The 24,432-nt window shown below is 36.3% G+C and overlaps 1 protein-coding gene across 1 annotated transcript in view; it reads right to left on the bottom strand.

Annotated features, from left to right (window-relative positions):
- Positions 1–8,789: 8,789 nt before the first annotated feature.
- LOC144449999 (uncharacterized) overlaps positions 8,790–24,432 on the bottom strand; it is a 69,084-nt gene continuing 53,441 nt past the window's right edge. The window contains exons 50-69 of the mRNA XM_078140565.1: positions 23,753–23,878; positions 22,980–23,108; positions 22,580–22,702; positions 21,985–22,125; positions 21,372–21,494; positions 20,238–20,360; positions 19,828–19,950; positions 19,396–19,515; positions 18,809–18,925; positions 18,068–18,322; positions 17,330–17,446; positions 16,892–17,022; positions 16,148–16,352; positions 15,435–15,563; positions 14,520–14,645; positions 13,891–14,003; positions 13,088–13,328; positions 11,936–12,405; positions 10,552–10,659; positions 8,790–9,485 (exon numbers count right to left, since the gene is read on the bottom strand). Of these exons, the coding sequence (XP_077996691.1) occupies positions 9,357–9,485; positions 10,552–10,659; positions 11,936–12,405; positions 13,088–13,328; positions 13,891–14,003; positions 14,520–14,645; positions 15,435–15,563; positions 16,148–16,352; positions 16,892–17,022; positions 17,330–17,446; positions 18,068–18,322; positions 18,809–18,925; positions 19,396–19,515; positions 19,828–19,950; positions 20,238–20,360; positions 21,372–21,494; positions 21,985–22,125; positions 22,580–22,702; positions 22,980–23,108; positions 23,753–23,878 (3,149 nt within the window). The 3' untranslated portion in view covers positions 8,790–9,356. The remainder of the gene's footprint in view (positions 9,486–10,551; positions 10,660–11,935; positions 12,406–13,087; positions 13,329–13,890; positions 14,004–14,519; positions 14,646–15,434; positions 15,564–16,147; positions 16,353–16,891; positions 17,023–17,329; positions 17,447–18,067; positions 18,323–18,808; positions 18,926–19,395; positions 19,516–19,827; positions 19,951–20,237; positions 20,361–21,371; positions 21,495–21,984; positions 22,126–22,579; positions 22,703–22,979; positions 23,109–23,752; positions 23,879–24,432) is intronic.

The raw sequence follows: 24,432 nt of genomic DNA, 5'->3' as shown, positions 1-24,432 counted from the left end.
TAAGCTTGGTGTTGGTTTAACTCTTGTAACATGACATTTAATACACACTGTCAAACAACTTCTGATGCATCTTACGAAAAGTTACATAGGCTTGATTTCTCAATGATGGGACATTATGTTTCTGATCGACACAGTGCTAGACATATTTCAACTCTAGACTAACAATAACAGAGCTAGAGGTCTAGACACAATAAACACAGCATGATCATTTGCCCAATCACATTGAACACTGATAAGCATTACTATTCTTTCACAGTGCAGTAAAAACAGGCTTATAATGAAAATATTACACAAGGACTTGATGGTTTTAATGGTTCTAACCGATAATCAACATATCACTACTTCTACGTCCCCACTGTGCACGATATCTATGTAATTGTTTATTTTGCCGTAGAAGGTGCCTGAGGATGTGTAATAAATGTTATGTTGCATTAGTGAAATACCTAGCTTACATAATTTATTTACACTAACCCTCAATCATGATGGGTGAAACGATCTTTCTCTTCATACACAGAGTCGAATGTTATGCAAGTAAATAAATTAAATCTTCGAATTTCATCACTGTCAAGTTTAAATCGACTTATTCGTTTGTATGACATCACAATGCAATTATAACCAAAACTATAATATTTGTTATTCTCTCCTCGCACCTTTATTCCCTTCTAATATATCTCTGTGATCAATATTTGTGCCTGAAATTTTGCACGGGGGTATCAAAATCATTTCCGCACCTTACATGTAACTTGACCAAATGGAAGAATTGAAAATAGTAGACACCGAATACTTATATGGAAACATGCGTTAGACAAAGTGTGCCACATTAGGACATTTACTACGTCAGCAGTAGATCTATTGATGTCTCCTGTCAGCAGCTATATGGGTTGTTTGATGATATCTGGACAATGTTTCCAGGTCAGTTCTAAGTAACACCAGTTGATCAACCGTGGGTAAATTAAGGTCACCCTGTCCTGTCCTTAAGTATAACAAAACGAACACTTGAAATAAACGACGGAGCTGCTCTATGGAGTCAATGACATGGCTATTCAGACTCGTTCGTGCATATCACACTGCTACTGTGCACTCTTCCAGGAATTCAATAGACAGACAGTGAGTCGATCTATTAGCAAACTGAATTAAACTACTGTGTGTCGACGAGGAGGTAAATACAGGTATTTATTCACTGTTTAGTAGCTCGAGGCTACAGGTTAATTTCATTATGAAGTCGTGTGACTGCACAGCATACAAAGAGTAAACGTCAAATGCATAAATAGTAACGGACATATTTTCCTTAAGTTTGCTTGGATCATATGTAGTTTTTCACTGCATTACGTGTTTCTGTTTGTTTGTTTGTTTGTTTGTTTGTTTGTTTGTTTGTTTGTCTCTATGTCTGTCTGTCTGACTGCTTGTCTGTTTGCATGCATGTCTGTCTGTCTGTCTGTCTGTCTGTCTGTCTGTCTGACATCTTGCTTGCCTGTTTGCCAGTCTGTCTGTCTGTCTGTCTGTCTGTCTGTCTGTCTGTCTGCCTGCCTGTCTGTCTGTCTGTCTGCCTGCCTGCCCGCCTGCCTGTCTATCTGACGGACTGCTTGTATGCATATCTGTCTGTCTGTCTGTCTGTCTGTCTGTCTGTCTGTCTGTCTGTCTGCATGCATGCATGCATGCATGCATGTATGTATGTATGTATGTATGTATGTATGTATGTATGTATGTATGTATGTGTCGTGCTGTCGCTCCGTATCTGCCTGCTTTGACACACACACACACACGCTTATGAACATCTGCAAGCACACTCGATGGATGGATGGATGGATGGATGGATGGGTGGGTGGTTGGGTGATGAATAGATTGCCGGAAAAACGGATGGATAGGTGAATGGATGGATAAATGTATAAATGGATGGATGGATGGATGGATGAACGGATGGATGGACTGGAAGACAGATTGGTGGATGTGGAGTACTGTATAGTACGTTCACTGTTTACTGCATAAAGGTGTATCTGTTTCCCAGGCCACTTCTGAAAGTTATATATACCCGCAGAAAGTGAAGGTCAATGGGTCGTGTTCTTACATGTAAGTACCACAAACTATTGAATTGGACCAATGGCGTACTTTCATACAAATGCCATGAATTCGATATTCATAGACATTGTTGTGTATCAACAACACTAGCATATGAGCTGTTCTCACAGAGTATTCATTATTTGGATATCAAACTACTCATGAGGCAGGTTGCTAGCTTAGTCGTTAACTCCAGAAGACTGGTCGGAAGACACTTCAATTTATCTATCGCATAAAACAGTTTGAACGGCCCTCTTTACGACGTAATTAAATTCAAAATAAACAAACCAAAAAACAAACTAACAAACAAACAATTCTTATACTTTGTTTTACGACATCGTGTATTTGAGAACGGACCTGCATGTCATCGTCCTTCATCACAGCCTTCTTTACGTACCGCTAAGAGACCGTGGTTGCATGTCGCTGAAGAAATAACAGCTCTGGAGAATGCTGCCAACAATTGCACTTAATCTGATCGGGTCAGGTGCACTCGTGCAGACAACTCCATAACTCGGGTAACAGTATATACATTACTATTAAATGTCGTGACTGAATGAACCGCACCCATGTTTACGGTAACACAAGAAACACAGTCAAACTATAATTACTATGCGCCGTGGTGTCTAAAACCCGAAGTAATTAGAGTCGGTCTTGTTCTGTGTTGGGTGACGTCACTTTACTATTGTAAACTCACATATTGGCGATTTGTTGTACACCTGTTGATTTCGCAACATCAAAAGGCCTGGGTGACATTTTTTTCGAAACTTAGTCGCACCACTTTGTTGCCATAACTACTGTGAGCGTGGATTGTTTGTGTTTCGTACCCAAGCATTTGATTTACAACGATAAGGAATAGCGACACCACGATAGATTCTGTGTCGGATAATACCAGTTGTATAATAAGATTCACTAAAAATCAGCATTTATTAAAAGTACCCAACGTTTCGGCTGTTCAGGGATAGCCTTGTTCAAGTTCTTGATGTAGAGTGAAAAATACTGTATTGAACTAAAAATGCAAGGTACGTGAACAAAAGACAAGCGCGTTACCCAGGTCAGTTTAGTACTGTTTTATACACAAAGCTGTTGAAAAGAAAAGAAGGCTGTATGTGCATGTATATCGGAAACGTCGTGTACTTTTAATAAATGCTGTTTTTTAAGCAAAACTTGGACATGTCTCCCTGAACGAAATAAAACAAAATTGTATTTCCGATAACCCTACCGACAGTAGTTTAAGCCTCAGAACGTATATTTAATTTTTAAAAAATACATTTAAAATAACAATATAAGATTTTTTTGGTCTTTTTGACCTTCGTTTACGTCTGTTTTCTTTCCCCGGTGATGTATGTCTGTACATATTTCATCAAACTATCACTGAAGATGTATTCTGACAGACATTTTGTTTGTTTTGGGTGGAAGTAATATTTTTTTCAAAATCAAAGAACGAAAAAATAAATAAAATAAAATAAAATAAAATAAAATAAAATAAAATAAAATAAAATAAAATAAAATTTCAGCCTACCTACCCTATTTTCCAAGGCCATGTTATCGACAACACATATTTTTTTTTCTCGTCGACTAAACTAACAAATAACAGTGAGTAAGCAGTACGAGCACCATAACATTCAGAAATTGGGGTCAAAAGTTCAGTGTCTACCAGTCCTACAGAAATTTAAATAACGTACCCTTGCCTATCCAAAGAAGGCGTGGCGGTCACCTTGCTCCAGAATTGGCGACATCTTGTGTTTACAATTCTACAGAAAATAAAAACATTTTAACACAAAGATATACATATTTCAACTCTAGACTAGCAATAACTGAGACACACCAAACACACTGAGCAGGGTCCCTCACCCAATCACACTGAACACTGATAAGCATTGCTATTCTTTCACAGCAAAATCCGGCTTCTAATGAAAACATTACCCATGGACTTGATGATTTTAATAGCTGCAAATGTTTATTTTCAAACTGATTATCAACATATCAACTTGACTACTTCTACACCCCCATGTGCATGGCACCTATGTACCTATGTGATTGTTTCGTTTACATTAGAAGTTGTCTGAGGGTGTGTAATAATGTCATGTTGCATGAGTGAAACACCAAGCGTACATCATTTTAGTTGTCATTCATTTACACTAATCCTAAATTATGACGGGTGAAACTATCTTTCTCTTCATACACAGAGTCGAATTGTATGCAAGTTAATATATTAAATCTTCGAATTTCATCACGGTCAAGTTTAAGTCGGCATATTCGTACATACGCAGGGTGTGATATGACATGACATTGCAATTCATGAATTATAACTAAACTCATAACAATGTTTTGGTGACGGAAAAACACATTTATGAAACTCGGCATCCTCGCAAAAAGGAATCTTTTTTCTTCTCCTGCTCCAAATATAAAAGCAGCAATCGTACAAAAGTCACAAGCCATAGTGTTCCACATGATCGCGTTCTGTCTCATATACGATGCCCCATAGGTTGTCCAGCATTTCTGCTTTCTGTGCTTATTTCGAACACTTCAGATGAATTTCTATCAGAGGTGCGCCCAATCTGATTAAAATCTGATGTGGTGAAAGCGGCTAGATGCCTTTATTTACCTCTATTTCCATCGTTTTGTGTAGTTTGTTTTGTTCCGAGTGATCGCCGCCTTCCCACAGATGTGGGACGACAGCGATCACTCGGAACAAAAGAAACGACACAAAATGATATCTAGGTAAATAAAGGCATCTAGCCGCTTCCACCACATCAGATTTTAATCAGATTGAGGTGCACCCTGTGGATGTTGTTACAAATTGTCGGCCAATCAAATTACACGTGTGACCTGGGTCACTAAATGACTGCGGCGCTGAGACGTGTTGTACTCAGTATGAGATTTTCATTCACGTAACGTGTAGACAATAGGAAACAACCCTTATACAGCTCTAAATAGAAGGACGACAAAGCGAACATGGCACAGATTCATCAATGAGGACTAATAAAAATAACACAAGCATAATAAATAGTAAGTGCATAACCTCTTACCCTGCACGTTGAATATGCTTAGCGAAAGTTGAGTGATGCTACCCACTGCAAGACGCCCGTTCTGGAAGTCCTCAGATTGGGGGTGTCTCGCCTTGTAAATACTCATTTGAATAATTGATAACTCCAGGTGGGGATTCACCTGCCGAAAGCAACAGGTGAACAATCACAAACGAGAGAGAGAGAGAGAGAGAGAGAGAGAGAGAGAGAGAGAGAGAGAGAGAGAGAGAGAGAGAGAGAGAGAGAGAGAGAGAGAGAGAGAGAGAGAGAGAGAGAGAGAGAGAGAGAGAGAGAGAGAGAGAGAGAGAGAGAGAGAGAGAGAGAGAGAGAGAGAGAGAGAGAGAGAGAGAGGGGGGAGGGGGCTTACGTATGTGTTCACATATATTTGTTACACTCAGTCACACAATACATGCTAATTAGTTTATGAATCGGGAGAAGTCTGTTGGAAAAGACTACTTCTCCACCGTTGCCTGCTAGTCTCCTTGACGCCATCAATGCAAGCGTGCCATGTGTGTCAACACATCATCAGCTCTCATTTACCATAAGTTAATGTACCCTCTGAATACATTTATGTGCGTGTAATATGAAAACTTGTTGAATTGTCAAATATGGATTTTCTTTACCACTGTATCCGAAACGCTTTTGTTAATACTGAAAACTACAAAACATTCGTTGCTGCAGAAAACATGAATTTTACAATATGATAATCATTTTTCGAAAACTGGTGTCTTTGTATGAGTCAACCAATCATCCCTATTCGTTATTGAAGATAATTTAACCCTGTGACCTCTCGATGCAAGAATTACACCCAGATTTAATTCTTGCAACAGTACTTATAATATATTGGTGATATTTGCCAGTTTTGATTGAAGTGAGATGGCGCTGTGTACCCTGATAGGTTAAGAATCATGCCAGAGTACTGTATATGTAGTGAAGTGAGACGAACGGCTGCAAGTGATTGGTAGTAGCTATGCTCTATTGAAGCGTGCTACTGATAAAAGCGAAGTGTACTCAGGGGTTTTAAAGGGATTTCCCCGGTCACACCTCATGAATATACTGTATTGTTAGCTCAGTAAACACCCGGCCACAATACGTTCGCGTGACACTGTTTGCACACATATTACTTAGTGCTACATTTACAGAAATAAATTGCTATCCCAAATCCATTGCTTCACATTTATAAAGCTCTTTAGACAGGAACCCTATGAGAAGTATGATTGTTACACTCATCATATTGATGAGTGTGGTATTGATGTATTGTTAATGTGAAAATAGGATGTGATTTTGGTGTGACAATGTGTGTTTTCAATTCCCTTTGACCACGACGATAGAAACACGCGTTGATAAACCCCTGTCATCGGAAGGGTCTAACTAGACTGTCTGTCACCAGATCATCATCTTCACTAGTGTTTAGGGATACATTTTTTATAATAAACCGAACAAAATAGACACTTACGCGAATTTGATGATACTTGTGGTCATTATGTGAACTTGTACATATATATTGTAAAGGAAAAATGGCCGAAGCATTTTTTTTGCTATACACCTTAACTTGCAATAAAACGTGAAATCGTCTCCCAAATTGATCGTGTTCAATATCGAATATCAACCGTGGTTCAGATATTGATTAAACTTGTTGCCTATTGAAATAATAAATGACGCAGAGACAATGCTCAAACCTGCAGCATACAACCTACAACTGATCACTCCAGCAGGTCTACTTAATGACTCACACAAAACCGCTCGAGATAAAAACAGTTGACCGTGTGTGTCATAGAAAAATAATTCAACGAAAGAACAATATTAATGCAAATGAACCAAACATGAGATATTTTCTCAGTCAATATATTGATTGCCTTCTAAGACGAAGGCAGAGGGAACCAGCCACACTTTTTTGTAATCGCACACCATCTCTGCTCCCCCTATTTGTTATACAAAATAATTTAATCTTATGACCTCTCAATGCAAGAATTACACCCAGTTTTATTTCTGCACAGTACTTATAATTTACTGGTGATATTTGCCAGTTTTGATTGAAGTGAGATGGCGCTGTGTACCCTGATAGGTTAAGAATTATGCCAGGGTACTGTATATGTAGTGAAGTGAGACGAACGGCTGCAAGTGATTGGTAATAGCTATGCTCTATTGAAGCGTGCAACTGATGAAAGCGAAGTGTACTCAAGGGTTTTAAAGGGATTACCCCGGTCATACCTCATGAATACACTGTATTGTTAGCTCAGTAAACACCATAATACGTTCGCGTGACACTGTTTCCACACATATTACTTAGTGCTGCTAATACGTAAATGTACATTAATAGACATGCTACGTGTAAGTGTAATGCGAGGTGGTAAACGTTACTTCGCGACTCCTGGACGAAAACGCAGAGTCTAGTAACAATATCATCGTCGCAAACCAAGACCGTTTTACGGCACAGTTTTTATTTCGAAGTGTAGCGGAAGAAACGATAGCCCTGGTTTGCGAGAATGAACAATATGTATTTGGGTAGGTCTTTAATGGACGAGCGAGTTGAATGTGTTAGGGCTTGGTTTCGCCTCCATGGTATGCTTCGTATCAGGGACGGTCTGAGTAAACACCCATAATATTACAGAGTGCAAGTTCAAGTGCTGCCAAATGTAGTCAAGAAATATGCTTGGTAATATGGATTATAAGGCCCAAGCCAACAACAGATGTATATCAATTATCTACTTTGGAACGTCAAAACGGAAAATGACTAGGAAATTACTGTTGTCTGTAAGAGAATCATGTTAAGCCTAATACAATTGTTTGGTTCCGGTTACACGACACCCACCTGGTTTTTCAATGCCAAACCTAAACTTGTCATTGCTTTCCTCGATTTTTCCTCAATATTACTGGCATTGGTATTATTATGTTATCCGGAAAATACTCGTGACCTAAGGGTTATCACTACACGTCTAGTGACTCGTAGTGACAAAGGCCCCTTAGGTCACAAGTATATTCCTTGGCTGAACACTGTAATCATTACGAAAGCCGCCAGGGGACTTCAGACTTCCAACTTCTGACTTCCAACATTGAACTATAGATTTGTACATTGTAATTAATCACCCCACTGTTTGAAAATATTGGTAACATGTGAGACACACAGACATGTCTCAACGAAACTTAACTCGAAGGGTTTCTAGAAGTTCTGACCAGGTTTGTTTTCGCCCTATTAACAGAGAATCATTAGATATACCACAAACAAGTAAGTTGGCTGGCTTTGAATATATACAAATGTCGACATCAGACCTGGCAAAGGAAAGCTGTTACAAACAGGGAAAGTAAACGACTGGATTGAATTGGATTAATAACACTTGGCACAGCATGTTGGAACAGCAGAGACTTGTATTACATTCTATCATTTGATAAGAATAGTTGGCCACTTTTCATATTACTTCACATACACAAACAAATTTCTCTGGCATTTCATGTACATACAATGAGGCCATAAAATAGTTGTTATGAAGCCATGAAATGTAATACAAGTCTCTGCTGTTTTGCTCATTTATTTCCTTTCCCTGTTTGTAACAGGTCCCCGTTGTCCACGGCGTGATATCTGTATTATGTCACAAACTTGTGATTAAATTAGTTAATGCTAACAATCACAGCCTAACTTAACCATGAGAAGACAACGAAAAATGATATGAAATATACATTTTATTGGATAAATACATTAAAAACACGACATATACATTCGTTAAAAAAAATGACGGGGTAGAATTATAAAATATTACAATAATAACATAAATATGTCTGTAATATGCGTATCAAAAGTAACTTTCCCTTCCAAATGCAGATTATAATTTTTTACCTGAATATTCGACTGTAAGTACTGTCATATATTGCATTTAAGTTACTAAAATATTTCCAGTTCATTATCAAATAACTTCGTCATTATTTTACAATAATAAATGTTAGTTACCACGATTACAATTTCACATTAAAACTTGAGTACATATCTCTTGATTTTATCTCGTAATGTATAAAATCTCTTGATTACATTGCAATAATATCTCTTGTAAAGGTTTAGTAGCAAGTGCTTTATAAAACTCGACGAGTAGTATCATATAGGCGGCCTTACATTGTTATTATTACGTTACTAATATATAAATATATGATTCGTGAATTATGGGTTATATGTTTGACTAAATATATAAATGCAGATATAAGGTACGCAATATTGCATTTCTTTCATCAGTACTTAGAGACGATTATATTACATGAAATACTTAGAATCAGTGAGATGAAAATCTTCTAATGGCGGATATGTTCTTGTATACTTCGTTGTTGGTCCATCAGACCATGTCTTCCTTGACGATTCATTGTAAAATCCGAGAAACTTGCTTGGTCACCTGAAGCAGCATCATAACGTCTGTCGGTTGCCTAATTGGAAATGAACAGTGAAGGTGTTATTGCTGAGAGAGAGAGAGAGAGAGAGAGAGAGAGAGAGAGAGAGAGAGAGAGAGAGAGAGAGAGAGAGAGAGAGAGAGAGAGAGAGAGAGAGAGAGAGAGAGAGAGAGAGAGAGAGAGAGAGAGAGAGAGAGAGAGAGAGAGAGAGAGAGGAGGGGGGGGAGGGAGGGAGGGGGGAGGGAGGGAGGGAGGGAGGGAGGGAGGGAGAGAGAGAGAGAGAGAGAGAGAGAGAGAGAGAGAGAGAGAGAGAGAGAGAGAGAGAGAGAGAGAGAGAGATTTGGCATTGCAGAAACAGAAACTGATTAATTACCAATAACTCTTACACTGTATGTCTATGTTCGCAATCATCCAGGTATGAAGTTAATAACGAAGTAATTATAATCTATCATACTGGACTTGCTGTTATTTTTGGATGACATGACAATCCTACTATGTCAGGTGTCACAAACCATCTGTCATCAGATCATCAGTCGGTCTGAGGAAGCGTCCAGGATAGGACGTGAAACTGTCAAAAATAACAACAAGTCCAGTAGGAAATATTATAATTACTTCGTTATTATCTCAACAGTATAGTAAACATGTTGGTATTTCTCAGACGTGTTTTATAATACTAATAATTGTTAGCATACTTCTTCACATTTTACAAAACATAATACCAAAGTAAAGCGTTTTCCGTTTTCTGTATGTCCCACAATCACAAGACCACTTATTAGGCTAACGTGTCCATAAGGCCACATCTTCTGAATAGGGAGGGGTCAATCTGTTGACAAAGACTGAAGTGTGCAATCGAAAATTTCAGGTAAAATTTTCAAGTTGTGTTTTGAACAAAAGTTAAATTGAATATTATGGTTTACCAACACAAGTGAATTTCCGTTTGAAAATAAGAACTGTCAATTATAAAAACAAAGTTAAATGTATTTTAAAATGTATATTTATCCTATAAAATGTAATATTTCAAAATAAACCCTTTCTTTTCTGATTTTAATATACGAAGACTTGTAGTACACAGACGTTATTAATGTGTACTAGGAATACTTACCATTTGCATGTGAGCATCTCTTTCCTCAGTTCCTTGTGCAACAAATGGTCTGATGAACTGCTTGGATTGTTTTGAGTGGTAGAGATCTGGTCTCTGGATTTTGAATTCCTAAAAAATGAAACGAATTACTATTATATTTTGGCAAAATGTGAACAGGTGTTATGACCAAATCAAACTAAACTGTAAAGGTTTACAGTTAGTTGGTTGATTGGTTGGTTGGTTGGACGGTATGTGTAGCATTTACAGTAGAAACGATGTTGCCGTGGTGTTTCAGTCATGTGGCATGACACTTTTTAAATACCTTCAGAGTACTTCAAATGCAAGTGAACGAATAATATTGACAATCTATCACTAAGGCTTCTCATTGATGCGGCTGGTGTTGCATAACCCCATTTTTGGCTCATATTTTATAAAGAGTTCTTTTTTTCTAATAACAGTTTCCTTACAGCTTTACAAATCGACAAAACAGTTTTTGTCATGATGGGTGAATGGTTTAATAGTGTGACCGGATTGGAATCTACAGGATCCAGGTTGTGGAGTCATGATGGGTGAATGGTTAGTGTGACTGGCTTGGAATCTACAGGTTGCAGGTTGTGGAGTTATGATGGGTGAATGGTTAGTGTGACTGGCTTGGAATCTACAGGTTGCAGGTTGTGGGGTTATGATGGGTGAATGGTTAGTGTGACCGGCTTGGAATCTACAGGATGCAGGTTATGGAGTCATGATGGGTGAATGGTTAGTATGACGGCTTGCAGGTTGCAGGTTGTGGAGTTATGATGGGTGAATGGTTAGTGTGACCGGCTTGGAATCTACAGGTTGCAGGTTGTGGAGTCACGATACGTGAATGGTTAGCATGACCGGCTTGGAATCTACAGGTTGCAGGTTCGAGCCTCGTCACTGCATGTTGTTTGTTTCTGAGTGGCTAAAGTCCTTGGGCAAGATTTGAACGACAACTGTGCCTCAGTCAACTGTATAATTCAAGTCCATGTCTCGTGCTGTGTGTTTTCATCTTTGTGTCAAAAATCATCATGTACCAGGAGTGAAAGACCAAGCCGACACAATTTCTACTGTTACAATTATGCAATGTGGTATGTTTTGGGACAATTACATTCTCATGATTTCCTTTCTGTTCTTTTAATGTTGCAGTTTTGGTTAAGTAAACTGACGGAGCCATTAGACAGAGCTAATGTTTAGGTAATTTGAAATACCCCTTATGCTAGCAGTGTTTCCTGCTTCGCTTTCATAACATTCGCTTTGCTTAAAAGTGCTTCCGTGGAGTAAACCACAAGCACTCGCGAAGATACACATACTAACACTTGCGCATAATGCAATTCTGTTCTATTATCACCACTTTATCAATACTAATGCTTTTGACTAAACATACCGCAATTCTAGGTGCCCTCTCCATGACCGTCGCCAAGTGTCTCATTCTCTCATCCGGGTCTTCACTGCTGTGAGCATCGTCCAAATTAGAAGCATTATCATCCCAGTCATTAGATGGTTCCCGAGAGCGATAGAAAGTGTTCCAATATGACTCATTTTTCATTAACTTAGATGGTCGTTTTCCAATATTTCGTCGACAACAGAACATGACACATATCAGAATGCCCACAAATAGTATAAACCCTGTTATACAGAGTGTAATTGTCATTATCAAAAACAAGTCTGTCTTCTCCTCAGTTTGTTTCTCTTGAGCGGGGTCTCCCTCTTTCTCACACAGTCTCCCTGGTCGTCCACCAATATCAGTGAAGCCTGTTTTGCACACACAGTGGAAATGACCACCAACATCTATGCAGGTTGCATTTTCATGGCAGTCATTTGTAGACGTACGAGAGCATGCTGTGTCCGTGTTAACTGTGAACAAAATAAAACAATGCACAGTTACACAAGATAAATGTAAGTCACAGTATTATATATACACCAGTGTGTCATTGCACCGCATTGCTGCATTGCACTTGTAAACCCCCATCCTCAGAAGGAGCACTACATATATGAAACACTCAGCATGGTGATAATAGCCTGAGTACGTGATACTTGTACTCGTGTACATGTGTTATGTTATGTTATGTTATGTTATGGAATGTAATGTAATGTAATGAATGTAATGTATGTATGTATGTATGTATGTATGTATGTATGTATGTATGTATGTATGTATGTATGTATGTATGTATGTGTGTGTGCGTGTGCGTGCATGTATGTATGTATGTATGTATGTATGTATGTATGTATGTATGTATGTATGTATGTATGTATGTATGTATGTATGTATGTGTGCTTGTATGCGTGTGTGTATGTATGTATGTATGTATGTATGTATGTATGTATGTATGTATGTATGTATGTGTGTGTATGTATGTATGTATGTATGTATGTATGTATGTATGTATGTATGTATGTACATGGATGTATGGATGGATGGATGATGGATAGACTGATACATATCCGTGTTTCTCTGTTCCATTCTAAGTTTCAATGGGTTTGCAATGGTAAATTTATAATTATACTAATTTAACACATCAATAATGCGCGTTACCTTGAAATTCGATTTCATCATCAGCATTAGAATTAAAACCAATGATGTAGTCATCTGTTACATCTATTGTCCCCGCGTAGTCCTCATGAGGTATACTTTCCAACGTAGAAGATTTGATTTCTGCTTCCTCATCAAAGTGTAATTCAAGTTCTACATCAATACTTCCTGGTCGTAGGTCAAGAATGTCACAGCCGCGATAGAATGGTCTCGTTATCGGGTTACTAGTGTATACAATACGCATCTGTAAAATAAAAAAAGGCATTACTAAATGACTTCACTAAGACAATACGTAGAAAAATGTACATTGTTATGATGTGAGTATAAAATAATGTGACCATACCAAAACCAATTTCTCGTGAATACCAGCTTATGTTTATATCAAAGACCACATGCAATATACAAAGTGTTCTGTCTCTCTGTCCCTGTCTCTGTATGTCTGTCTCACTCTATACATACATATATGTATACATATATGTACTCAAACAAGCGTGCGCGCACGCACGCGATGCACGTGCGTGAGTGAGTGTGAGTGAGTGTATGTGTACATACATACATACATACATACATACATACATACATACATACATACATGCATGCGTGCATGCATAAATACATGCATGCATGCATGCATGCATACATACATACATACATACATACATACATACATACATACATACACATGAAATATGAACTTAAAAGCATTGCATAATTTTATTTTTCATATTGCAGTCTACAAAATATGTTTTTTATCTATGGTGACAGTCCACTTTATCTCTTGTGTGTTACAATCAGTTTTAACTTACCGCTTCAATGAAGTATGTGGTAAACTCCAAGTATTTTTGTGACAATGGGTCATTGAGATCATTCGTATATTCCTTATTTGTCACTTTAAACTGTCCCTTGAACGACTTGGTTGCTGAAAACAATCAAACATAAGAATAAGAGCTCTGAGAAAAAGAGATCATTCAAATATTTCCTCGTCTAGCGACTCGTAGTAACAAAGACCTCTTTCAAGTATATCGTAATTCCCTTGGTTGAACAAAGAAATATATCGGGGAATAACATCTAATTATCCCTACATTTTTTTTCGTTCTGGCAAAGACATTATTAGTGACCTAAGGGGTCTTGTCACAACGAGTTGGCAGACAAATAGTGAGAGGACTTTAGTTCATGGATATTTTCCGGTTGAACACAGAAAAAAAACTGGGAAATAATATAACTGTATCTCCTCAAGGATAACTCCAGAGCAATTGGGAAAAATAACTGTGATGTGGAATGTGTTCCATATTTCGAGCACCGCACAACAAGTGATGTAGACAGGGGTTGTTGTGATGTGGAATAACAAGAGTATATATATATAAATCCATATTTTCTGTTTAAAGAAAATATCTTGGTTTGTGCATGGTATAATACCTAATAATTCCATACTAACCTTGACAGACTCCATTTTGTTTGAAATACCCAGTAATACAAGAACATGTATATCCACCATCTGTGTCCAGACAGTTTTCTAATGTTGCATGGCAAGGCGGTGTATCGCTACCACACTCATCAACATCTATAAATGTAAGTAAAATATAGTTTTATTGGGTTGGAAATCAAAAATCACAACTTTAATGTTTATTTCTTTTTATATGGTTCAAAGGTAGAAATCAATTGTTAGGCACACATTTGTGAGTGTTTTCGCAAGTGACTTAATTTACGAGTATTTATATATATACATTATATATATAAATGCTCGTAAATTAAGTCACTATATATATATACATTATATATATATATATATAAACACATATGTATACGTAAATATGTATATATGTTAAATAGACAGTTTACATACACTGATTTATATATATAATATATATATATATATATATATATATATATATATATATATATATATATATATATATATATATATATATATATATATATATATATATATAACTCGGAGAGTATCAATCTGCTAAGACAGTGCTCTATACCGCAGTGGCAGAGCGTAATAGTTTTGGTAGTACTGGAACTCTTTCTTGGTTGTTGGAGAGTTGTCTGATGATCGCGCCATGCGTGAAACTCCGAGTTACAACCAAGAAAGAGTTCCAATACTACCAAAACTATATATATATATATATATATATATATATATATATATATAACGTAATGTGAAAATTAGCCGTGCCATCACACTAACACGAAAACCTAGGAGACTAAACAATTGGTTCACAGCAGCTTAGCAGACTAATATGTTAAGAGGTTAACAGGCTTATAATACAAGTTAAATGTGCGGTCTTCTACACACTATGTACTTGGATACCCTTTCTGATTACAAGACATAGTTATCACTTACTTTTACAGGCTCCTGCCCTGTTAGCTTCATAACCTTCAGCACATTCACATGTGAATTCGTCGTTTTTAGTGAACACACAGTTTTCATTCTGTTTACAGTTGTGTGTTCCAGCTATGCAATGATTTATATCTAGTAGAAACAATAGACAGTAGAGTGTGATTAAACATGCACAGAAATAAATATCTGTGTGAAATGCTGTGAACAATTGATACATCTGTTATATTCCTTCATCTTATAACACGCACACACACACACATATATATATATATATATATATATATATATATATATATATATATATATATATATATATATATAGATACACATACATTCACACATATACATACATACATACATACATACATACATTATAAGGAACGAGTGAAACAGTCACAATCAATAAATGCAATCCGACGTTTCGAATACATCTTCTTTAACATAGGATATCAAGGCAACCTATATTTATGTCACCATCTGATTGTACACACACACATACACACACGCACATGCGTACATACATAATCGTATTAATCCATCCAGACATCCAGACATAGAGATACATACATACATACATACATACATACATACATACATACATACATACATACATACATACATAAGTGCAGCGATGCATGCACGTTTACAGTATATGCGCCTTGTGAACATAAACATATATGCTTACACACATGAAACGTGATTTTGATAGTACATACCTGTTCCTGAAACTTCTATTGAATCATCAACAAATTCTATTTGTGCAAGTCCGTCTTTAAGCGCAGTAATGATGTCACTGGCGGTTTCCCCAGACTTATCCGAATAATTCAACACGCATGTAGCCACAGTGCCATCACTCGAAAATTCGAACTTTTGCACAGTTGCACCAATATAGTTGGTTGAGTCAGACAGTACGTCATTGATCTGGAGAGATCACAGATAGAGAAACATAGTATTAGTGTAAGTATATTCTTAGTTCATTAAATCATTCATTGCGTCCATGTAACATTTGTGCTTTTTGTTCCAAACTTGCAAATTGACACCAGTAATTATTGACTGCATACTTTTTGTCAGTAGATTGAACTATTTCAGAACATGTGATCTCACGCACACGTGATCTTGGTACGCGCTTAATGAGTATTTTTCAAGGAGGGGTGGAGGAAACATTCGAGCACACCATGCATCACAAAAGAGAGACGGAGTGTGATACACATATCCGGAAACCTATGACCCCTTATTGAGCTAAAGTGTCAGTGATGTCTCGTGGTCTGAGTGATGGCTAAATTTGTTGCCAAGGACCGAAGTAATCTAAGGCTTAATGTAATACATGTGTATTGGATCTTCAACACAAACAAATTTTCACTTAAATGTAATCGTTATGCTACATTAATATTCCCCTTTATTGAGTTATCTTACTTTTTTATTTTGGGAAATTATTAAATGCAATGAAATACAATACTTACATCATCTACGATAGCTGTTGTTACACTTTGATAAGTTGTTGACGAAGGGTCCAAAAGATCAGCATTTTCTTGTGTAAGATCCATTGTACCAATAGATGTAACGGTCAAGGTTAGAGTGAATGATTCAGCCTCTGTAATGAAAATTTAACAATTTGAACTTGCACTGAATTTAATTCTTGGTAAAGAAAAGAAAAGAAAAGAAAAGAAAAGAAAAGAAAGTAACTAACACTAGATGCCAGTTTTCAAAGTTTTCTGACGGTTGTTGAGTGACAATAACTTCATATTCATATTTGTGTATGTCTGTCCATTTGTCTGTCTGTCTGTCTGTCTGTCTGTCTGTCTGTCTGTGTCTGTCTGTCTGATTGATCGCATGCCTGCCTGTCATCTGCCTTTCTGCCTGCCCCTCCCCAGCATGTATCCATTAAGAAGCTAACCAACCTTTGCATGTTTGGCCGTCCTTATAATAGCCTGGCGCACATGTGCATTGGTAACTACCAGGTACATTGACGCATTGTTCTTTCATCTTACAGGGAGAGTTGGCACATTCATCGATATCTGGAGAGAAAAAAAAAAATTTACCCGTGAATACAACATTGATAGGGTTAAAACAATTTAGGGGCAAATATAAACAGTTTCAATAAAAACAACACAGAGAGAATAAAAACAGTAATCACACACACTTAGCTCAAATCAACTGCAGGTTTTGAATTGTACACCTGTATTTCTAATTCTGGCTTTAAAATTAGTAGTTTCACTTTCTGTATAGTATGTGTGGGTACAAGCAATTTAAGTTCCTGTATAGTATGTGTGCCATTACTAACTCTTTGTCCTACGTTTGTGTGTTTATTTTTTGTGTTTGCTGTTGTAACCTGAATATATAGTCTCTTTGAAGAATGTATCATTGTATGGATATGAACACTAATGGAAACTAGGCTGGTGGTCTCAACAAAACTCAACACAGAGGGTTTTCAAAACTTCAGACTAACGTTCGCCCTGTGAATCATGACATCATATACAGTAGCTTGAGAAATGTAAATTCCAGTTATATTGACCAACCTACATTCCGAATCCTGTTTAGTGTTTAATGGAGACAGTCCTTACTTTTTTTAAATATGTTTTGAAAATTGCACAGTGATATCGAAAGAGCTGGCAAAGTCATTAGATGACGTAACTCACCTCTACATGTGTCATCAACAGAGACATATCCGTTTTTGCATAAACAGATGTAAGACCCCTCGGTATTGTGGCATTCAGCTCCCGAGTCACATGGATCATTAAGACATTCATTAAGATCTAGACAGTCCTCGTAGCCATTTCCTACAAATCCATCACTACATTTACACTCATAGGAGCCTGGTGTGTTAATACAATTGGCTGTAGAACTGCAGCGATGATCGTACCGACTATCATCAGTCGTACACTCGTCAATGTCTGGTGAAAAAAAAAAACCATTAAAATAGCAAACAACTCAGAATGAACAAACACAACATTCAGATTCAGACTTGGATTCAGATTCAAATTCAGACTCAGATTCAGATTCAAATTCTTATTGCCATATGTGTAAACAACACTGGAATATAACTATTCACGGACGCTCCTAAAAACAAGGGAAAAGGAGATAAAAAGGACGCATAAAAAGACAACACGATAAAAGTAAAAATCAGCATATAAAAGTAAAGACACACGTGTGTGCCAGTGGAGAATTATGTAGCTAAAACACACGTTGACATAGCAAACCGTGAAGAAAAACAAACCGTTCAGAAAACTAAACAAACACGGCATATAAACATTCAGACATACTTGTAGCAGTTAATCGATGGGTAAACATTTGTAATATTGCATATCCACTTGTTCTAAATGACGGATAGTTGGATTGACATGGATTGAACATGGATTGAAACCTAACTAAACACATACCTGTGCAGTCAGCACCATCTCCTGTGTATCCATCTTTGCAAACACAACTGTAGCTACCAATTGTATTGGTACATGTAGCATCGGTATGACAGAGTCCTTCATCACATTCGTTTTTATCTACAGGAAAGTGAAAATACAAATATAGTCAGGCACATATTTGTTGGTCTTGTATACATACCACTGAGACAGTCAACATATTAAAATGCACCATTTTCACATATAAAATACTGAATTAAACATTACGTTTCACTCTATACATGTTAAGTTTAGGTAAAGCAGTTGTCTTTGTCTGTCTGTCTGTCTGTCTGTATGTATGTATGTATGTATGTATGCATGTCTGTCTTCTGTCTGTCTTGTCTCTCAGTCTGTCTGTCTATATATCTGTCTGCCTATCTGCCTGTCTGTATCTTTTTTTTTTCTTTCTTTCTTTCTTTCTTTCTTTCTTTCTTTCTTTCTTTCTTTCTTTCTTTCTTTCTTTCTTTCTTTCTTTCTTTCTTGATCTATTTGCCATTTTTGCTGCCATAATTTATGTCAATATTTATCTCCTTATATCATTCGAGGTTTAACACATATTTGTTTTAACATACCAGTACAAGTGAAGCCATTGCCAACAAAACCAACACTGCATTCACATGTGTATGAACCAATCGTGTTTGTGCAAATTGCATTTGCATGACAAGTACCATTAACTGCACACTCATCAACATCTAGACAGGAAGATATAAACACAAAATGGTTAAGTAAGAAGTTATATTCAACTATTACCTGCGGAAAAAATATATAATATCAATAAATATATTATTGCAATAACCATTTCCATTGCTAAAGGTGAAACAACACACATTGTTATATGATGCATTACTGCTAATTAAACAATAAACTGCAATAGCATTGTATTTGAGAAACACTCTATGTACATGAGGAAAACTGTTGTACTCCGAACAATAATTTGGCATAATGAGTTAGCCTGTTATATTTTGTTTACATTTCTTGACTCAGGATAAAAGTTTGTTATTTACCTTGGCAACCGTCTCCACTTCCACCAAAGCCACTTAAGCAGACACACTTAAAGGTTCCTTCTTTGTTGACACATTTCTCAAGGACAGTACAATTATGATCCCCTGTTGTGCATTCATTTATGTCTACAAAAACAAAAAAGAAGATATATAGATATATAGGAAGAATACAATTATGTATGTATGTATGTATGTATGTATGTATGTATGTATGTATGTATATGTGTAGGATGTAGGCAGGCAGACAGGCAGGTAAGTTGGGAGATATATGTAACTGTGTGTGTATTAATGTATTATGCATGTGTGGAATTTGTCCATAGTTACGCAAGTACGTTATGCTATTGTGAAATGTACCTAAGTATGTTGTATATTTGATGTCTGTACATGCCTGTAAATTTGAATATTCCACTTACCAATACATGATCTTTGATCATTACCAAGGTTATATCCATCCCTGCAAGAACATGTGTATCCGGGTGTTTCATCCTGGCAATTGTGATCACAAAGATCACTCTCATCAGCACACTCATCTATGGCTATAGAAGGAAAGAACAACGTATATGTAAATTCAGAAACATGCAAATAGTTGAGACAGTACACATTACATTTTCGTTTATTTGCCATAGAAAGAATGAATTTGTCACAGTATGCCATACATATACAGAAATTGACAAACTAGAGAAATTGCACAACACATCTGTATAGAATACAATTGAGAGTTCTATGGCCGGAAAACAGGGAAAAGCTAAAGTTTAGCTTGTAAAAAATCTGTTACCCGAGTTTGGTACTTCGTGGTACAATGGGAAATAATGAGGGCTTTCTAAAAGAAGAATGTAAAATTTCAATACAATTCAAGATAACCTTAACATATTGTGTGACTACTTTATTCAAGGGAACTTTAACCCAAGGTTTGAAATAATCTGGTGTTAACATTTTAAATTTCTTTGGCACATTCTATTTATCACAATTAGAATATTTTAGAATTCCATGTTGCCATCGAATGAACACTCTCTTAAATCTATTTAATTAGAAATTACAATATGAACGATACACTTGAAAACAACAAAATACCCACTCCGCAACCCGACTCCCCATTCCATATCTTGTTCTTTTTTTTTATGAGTGACAGTTATTATGCATAGAAAACTGTATGGTATGGAACTCGGTAACAGGACAACTGCCCCCGGACAACTGCCCCCGGACAATTGCCCCCGAAGGACAACTGCTCCCCGGACAATTGTCCGGGGGGCAGTTGTCCTAGAATCATGGACCTCAATACCTGGAGAACTATTTAAAGCTGATCACATTTGAACCACACCTGTTAAAACAATATTATAAACTGTATTGATGTATTACCATGTGCCTTTTACTAAGGTGCCATTCTGGCCTTTTCGACATTATTGTAACCATTTTGTTGTTTTTAACTCTATTGTTTATTGTTTTACCTTTGCCTTTAAATCCGTTGTATGTACAGCACTTTTGAATATTAATGAACAGAAAAGGCGCTTTAGAGTAAAATTTAAACTATCTTTCACTTGACTACTCACCTAGACAATTTGTACTATCACTAGGATCTAAGGAGTATCCTTGGTCACATTGGCATTGCTGTACTCCAGATAATACATAACAAGTTCCATGAGTACAGGTTAGTGTAGTGCAGTCTTGGTTTGCTGTTTGAAAATAATTAAAAATATGATTATGAATAAAGAATATAAAATCTTGGTTTAATTGTGGATTGACTATATACTATTTGTGAAGTGTTTCATGTTTCATATAACACTGACAATGTGATATACACACATACATACATACATACATACATACATACATACATACATACATACATACATACATACACATCCAGACAGACATACATACATACATACATACATACATACATACATACATACATACATACATACATACATACATACATAGGTGTGTATATACTTGTTTACAACAGTATCAAATGTCTATATTTGAGCGCTAATATCTTTTAAGTATTTCATTTGTGTCCAAGTTTCAATCACATTACTTTTCTCTTATAGAAAAATGTATTTCGTAGTAAAATACACCATTAGATATGTATATATTCCCGCTCCCAACACATACATATTTACCCTACACCTCTCTCTATAACAATTTTAGTGTCAAACTTACGAACACAATTCCTGCCATCACTGCCTGAATCAGTAAATCCTTCGCTACATGCACATGTGAATCCATCGCTATTGACTGTTCTGTCAACGTTTGTACAAGCTTGGGGACAGTTATGCGTACCAACATCACACTCATTAATATCTGGAACATACAATAAGAAAATGTATTGGAAAAAAAAATAGTTATTAGGAAGTTATTGAGAAGGTTGAATGTGTGATTAAAGTAAACCACTGTTTAGAACCTTACTTTAAAAGGAAAGAGAATTTGTACAAGGCACCATTGTGATGACAGTATCACTGCACGAAAAGTCATATTTGACCATGTCTTTCCACTGGGGGAAGTCTTGAGCAGAGGATGTGTAAATGTGGTGAGTATAAGACGAAGTTCCATTTTTGACTTAATTACCCCAGTGATCTCTCACCTGAGGGCTGTAGACAGTCAAAAGTGGTACTGCGTCTTGTACAACCCCTGGACAGACATGGTTGTTAGCTGGATCACAGGTAAGGTAAAGATGGGTAAAGGTGGGTAAATTGGACTTTTCGTGAAGTGTATTAGTGTGTCTTTCCTTAATAATAATCATTTGAGATATTCGTACCTGTACAATGTAAGCCGTCCACAGCAAGATTATATCCTTCATTGCATCCACAGAAATAATTACCCTCAGTATTTGTACAGGATTGTTCACATCCACCACTGCTGACAGAACATTCGTCTACATCTGTTGAAAAACGTAGTAACATCGCAACTTACAATATAAATATAGATAAATACATACATACATACATACATACATACATACATACATACATACATATTTCAATGGTTATATAGATCAATGATAAAGTATTTCGCAATAAATAAATGATCTAAAATCAGTGACATTAAGTCACTGGGTTTGTCTCATTTATTATAATTACCGCTTTGATTTATTACACAATGTGAGACCTTTTAACATGAAAAAAAAATTGATCTTTAAGAAATTTGCAGTTTCTTACCTGAACAAGATCTTCCATTGCCGGTGAAACCAATCTTACAGTTACAGGTGAAATTTCCTTCAGTATTAACACAATGACTGATAGATAGGTCACAGTCATTTTCATCTGCTGACTGGCATTCATTAATATCTAGTAAATAAAAACATAAGATAATTATGGCAAATCTAATATCAAAATGTATAAAGATGGCCGTTATCTCAGTAGGGTTGATGGGTCTAATTGTCTCTATACAAATACATGTACATCATTAACAGAAATTCTTTTCTGAAAAGAGATTGAAATCCACCATTTTTATTTTGATGTATAATTTTGTTTTTCCTCGCTTCTGTCCCTATGCTTCATCTTTTTCGTGAAGAACACATTATTATTATTATTATTATTATTATTATTATTATTATTATTATTATTATTATTATTATTATTATTATTATTATGTACTATTATTATAATTATTATTATTATTATTATTAGCCTCTATTTCAACTCGATAGACTGTTGAGCCAAATGACTCTTCTCACACACAGTCGAGCAATATATTTTTTTACACTATATACATTGTTTACACTATTAAGTGTCAATATAAAGGACATATGCTTTTCAGAATGTAACTTCTTCAATCCGAAGTTCTGATTAATATAACATATTTCACAAAGTTGAATGTACCATATTTCGTGGCTACAGTACAAACCAATGCTAACATTTTAAGTATACATTTCTCCACAGCAGTAAGCTACATTTCTCTCTCCAATTTTACCTTTATTAAACACACCTACCTTGACATATGTTATTTTCATCTTTGAGATATCCCCTGTTACAGTCACATTGCCACGAACCCACACTATTTTCACAGTAAGAGTTATCAGGACAGACTGTACTATCTAAACTGCACTCATCAATATCTGAAAAGAAATTAAAAACAAATAAATCCGATTTTGATGAAACATGTTTCACTTACGGTAATGGTCATGCATATGCATTGCTCGCCTATTGCATATACATTTCTGCTGGTGGATATCAGGAAATGTGGGCAAAATGAGGCACATGTTCTTTTTAAATATTTGTTCAAATTGTGTGTAATATAGGCACTGTAAACTAATAAACTAACTCTTATAACCTCTTATCTAAAACACATGGTTTGCAAAAGTGCAATTATATCGTACAATAGTTTTCTCCTTTACGATATTATTTGCATTATAAAATAAATTAATATCAACTTATCCCAGTAGTAAGTACAAAAGCTGTTATCAATGAAGGAGTCAAAGCTTTCCGTCGATGTTTGGTTAGAAGTGCGACAGTGCAATTGCACTGACGCCAGCCGACCCCCCCCCCCACACACACACACACACTTTAAAGAACGAAGTTCGCTTCTTGAGCTCGTGTGACATTGTGTCATCGTCCCTAAAGGACATGGGTTCTTTTGCATTAATGAATAGCACAGACAAGTAACGTTACA

The sequence above is a fragment of the Glandiceps talaboti genome, chromosome 19 (assembly GCF_964340395.1).
Source record: "Glandiceps talaboti chromosome 19, keGlaTala1.1, whole genome shotgun sequence".
Lineage (NCBI taxonomy): Eukaryota > Metazoa > Hemichordata > Enteropneusta > Spengelidae > Glandiceps > Glandiceps talaboti.
This window is presented reverse-complemented; position numbering and strand designations above follow the sequence as displayed.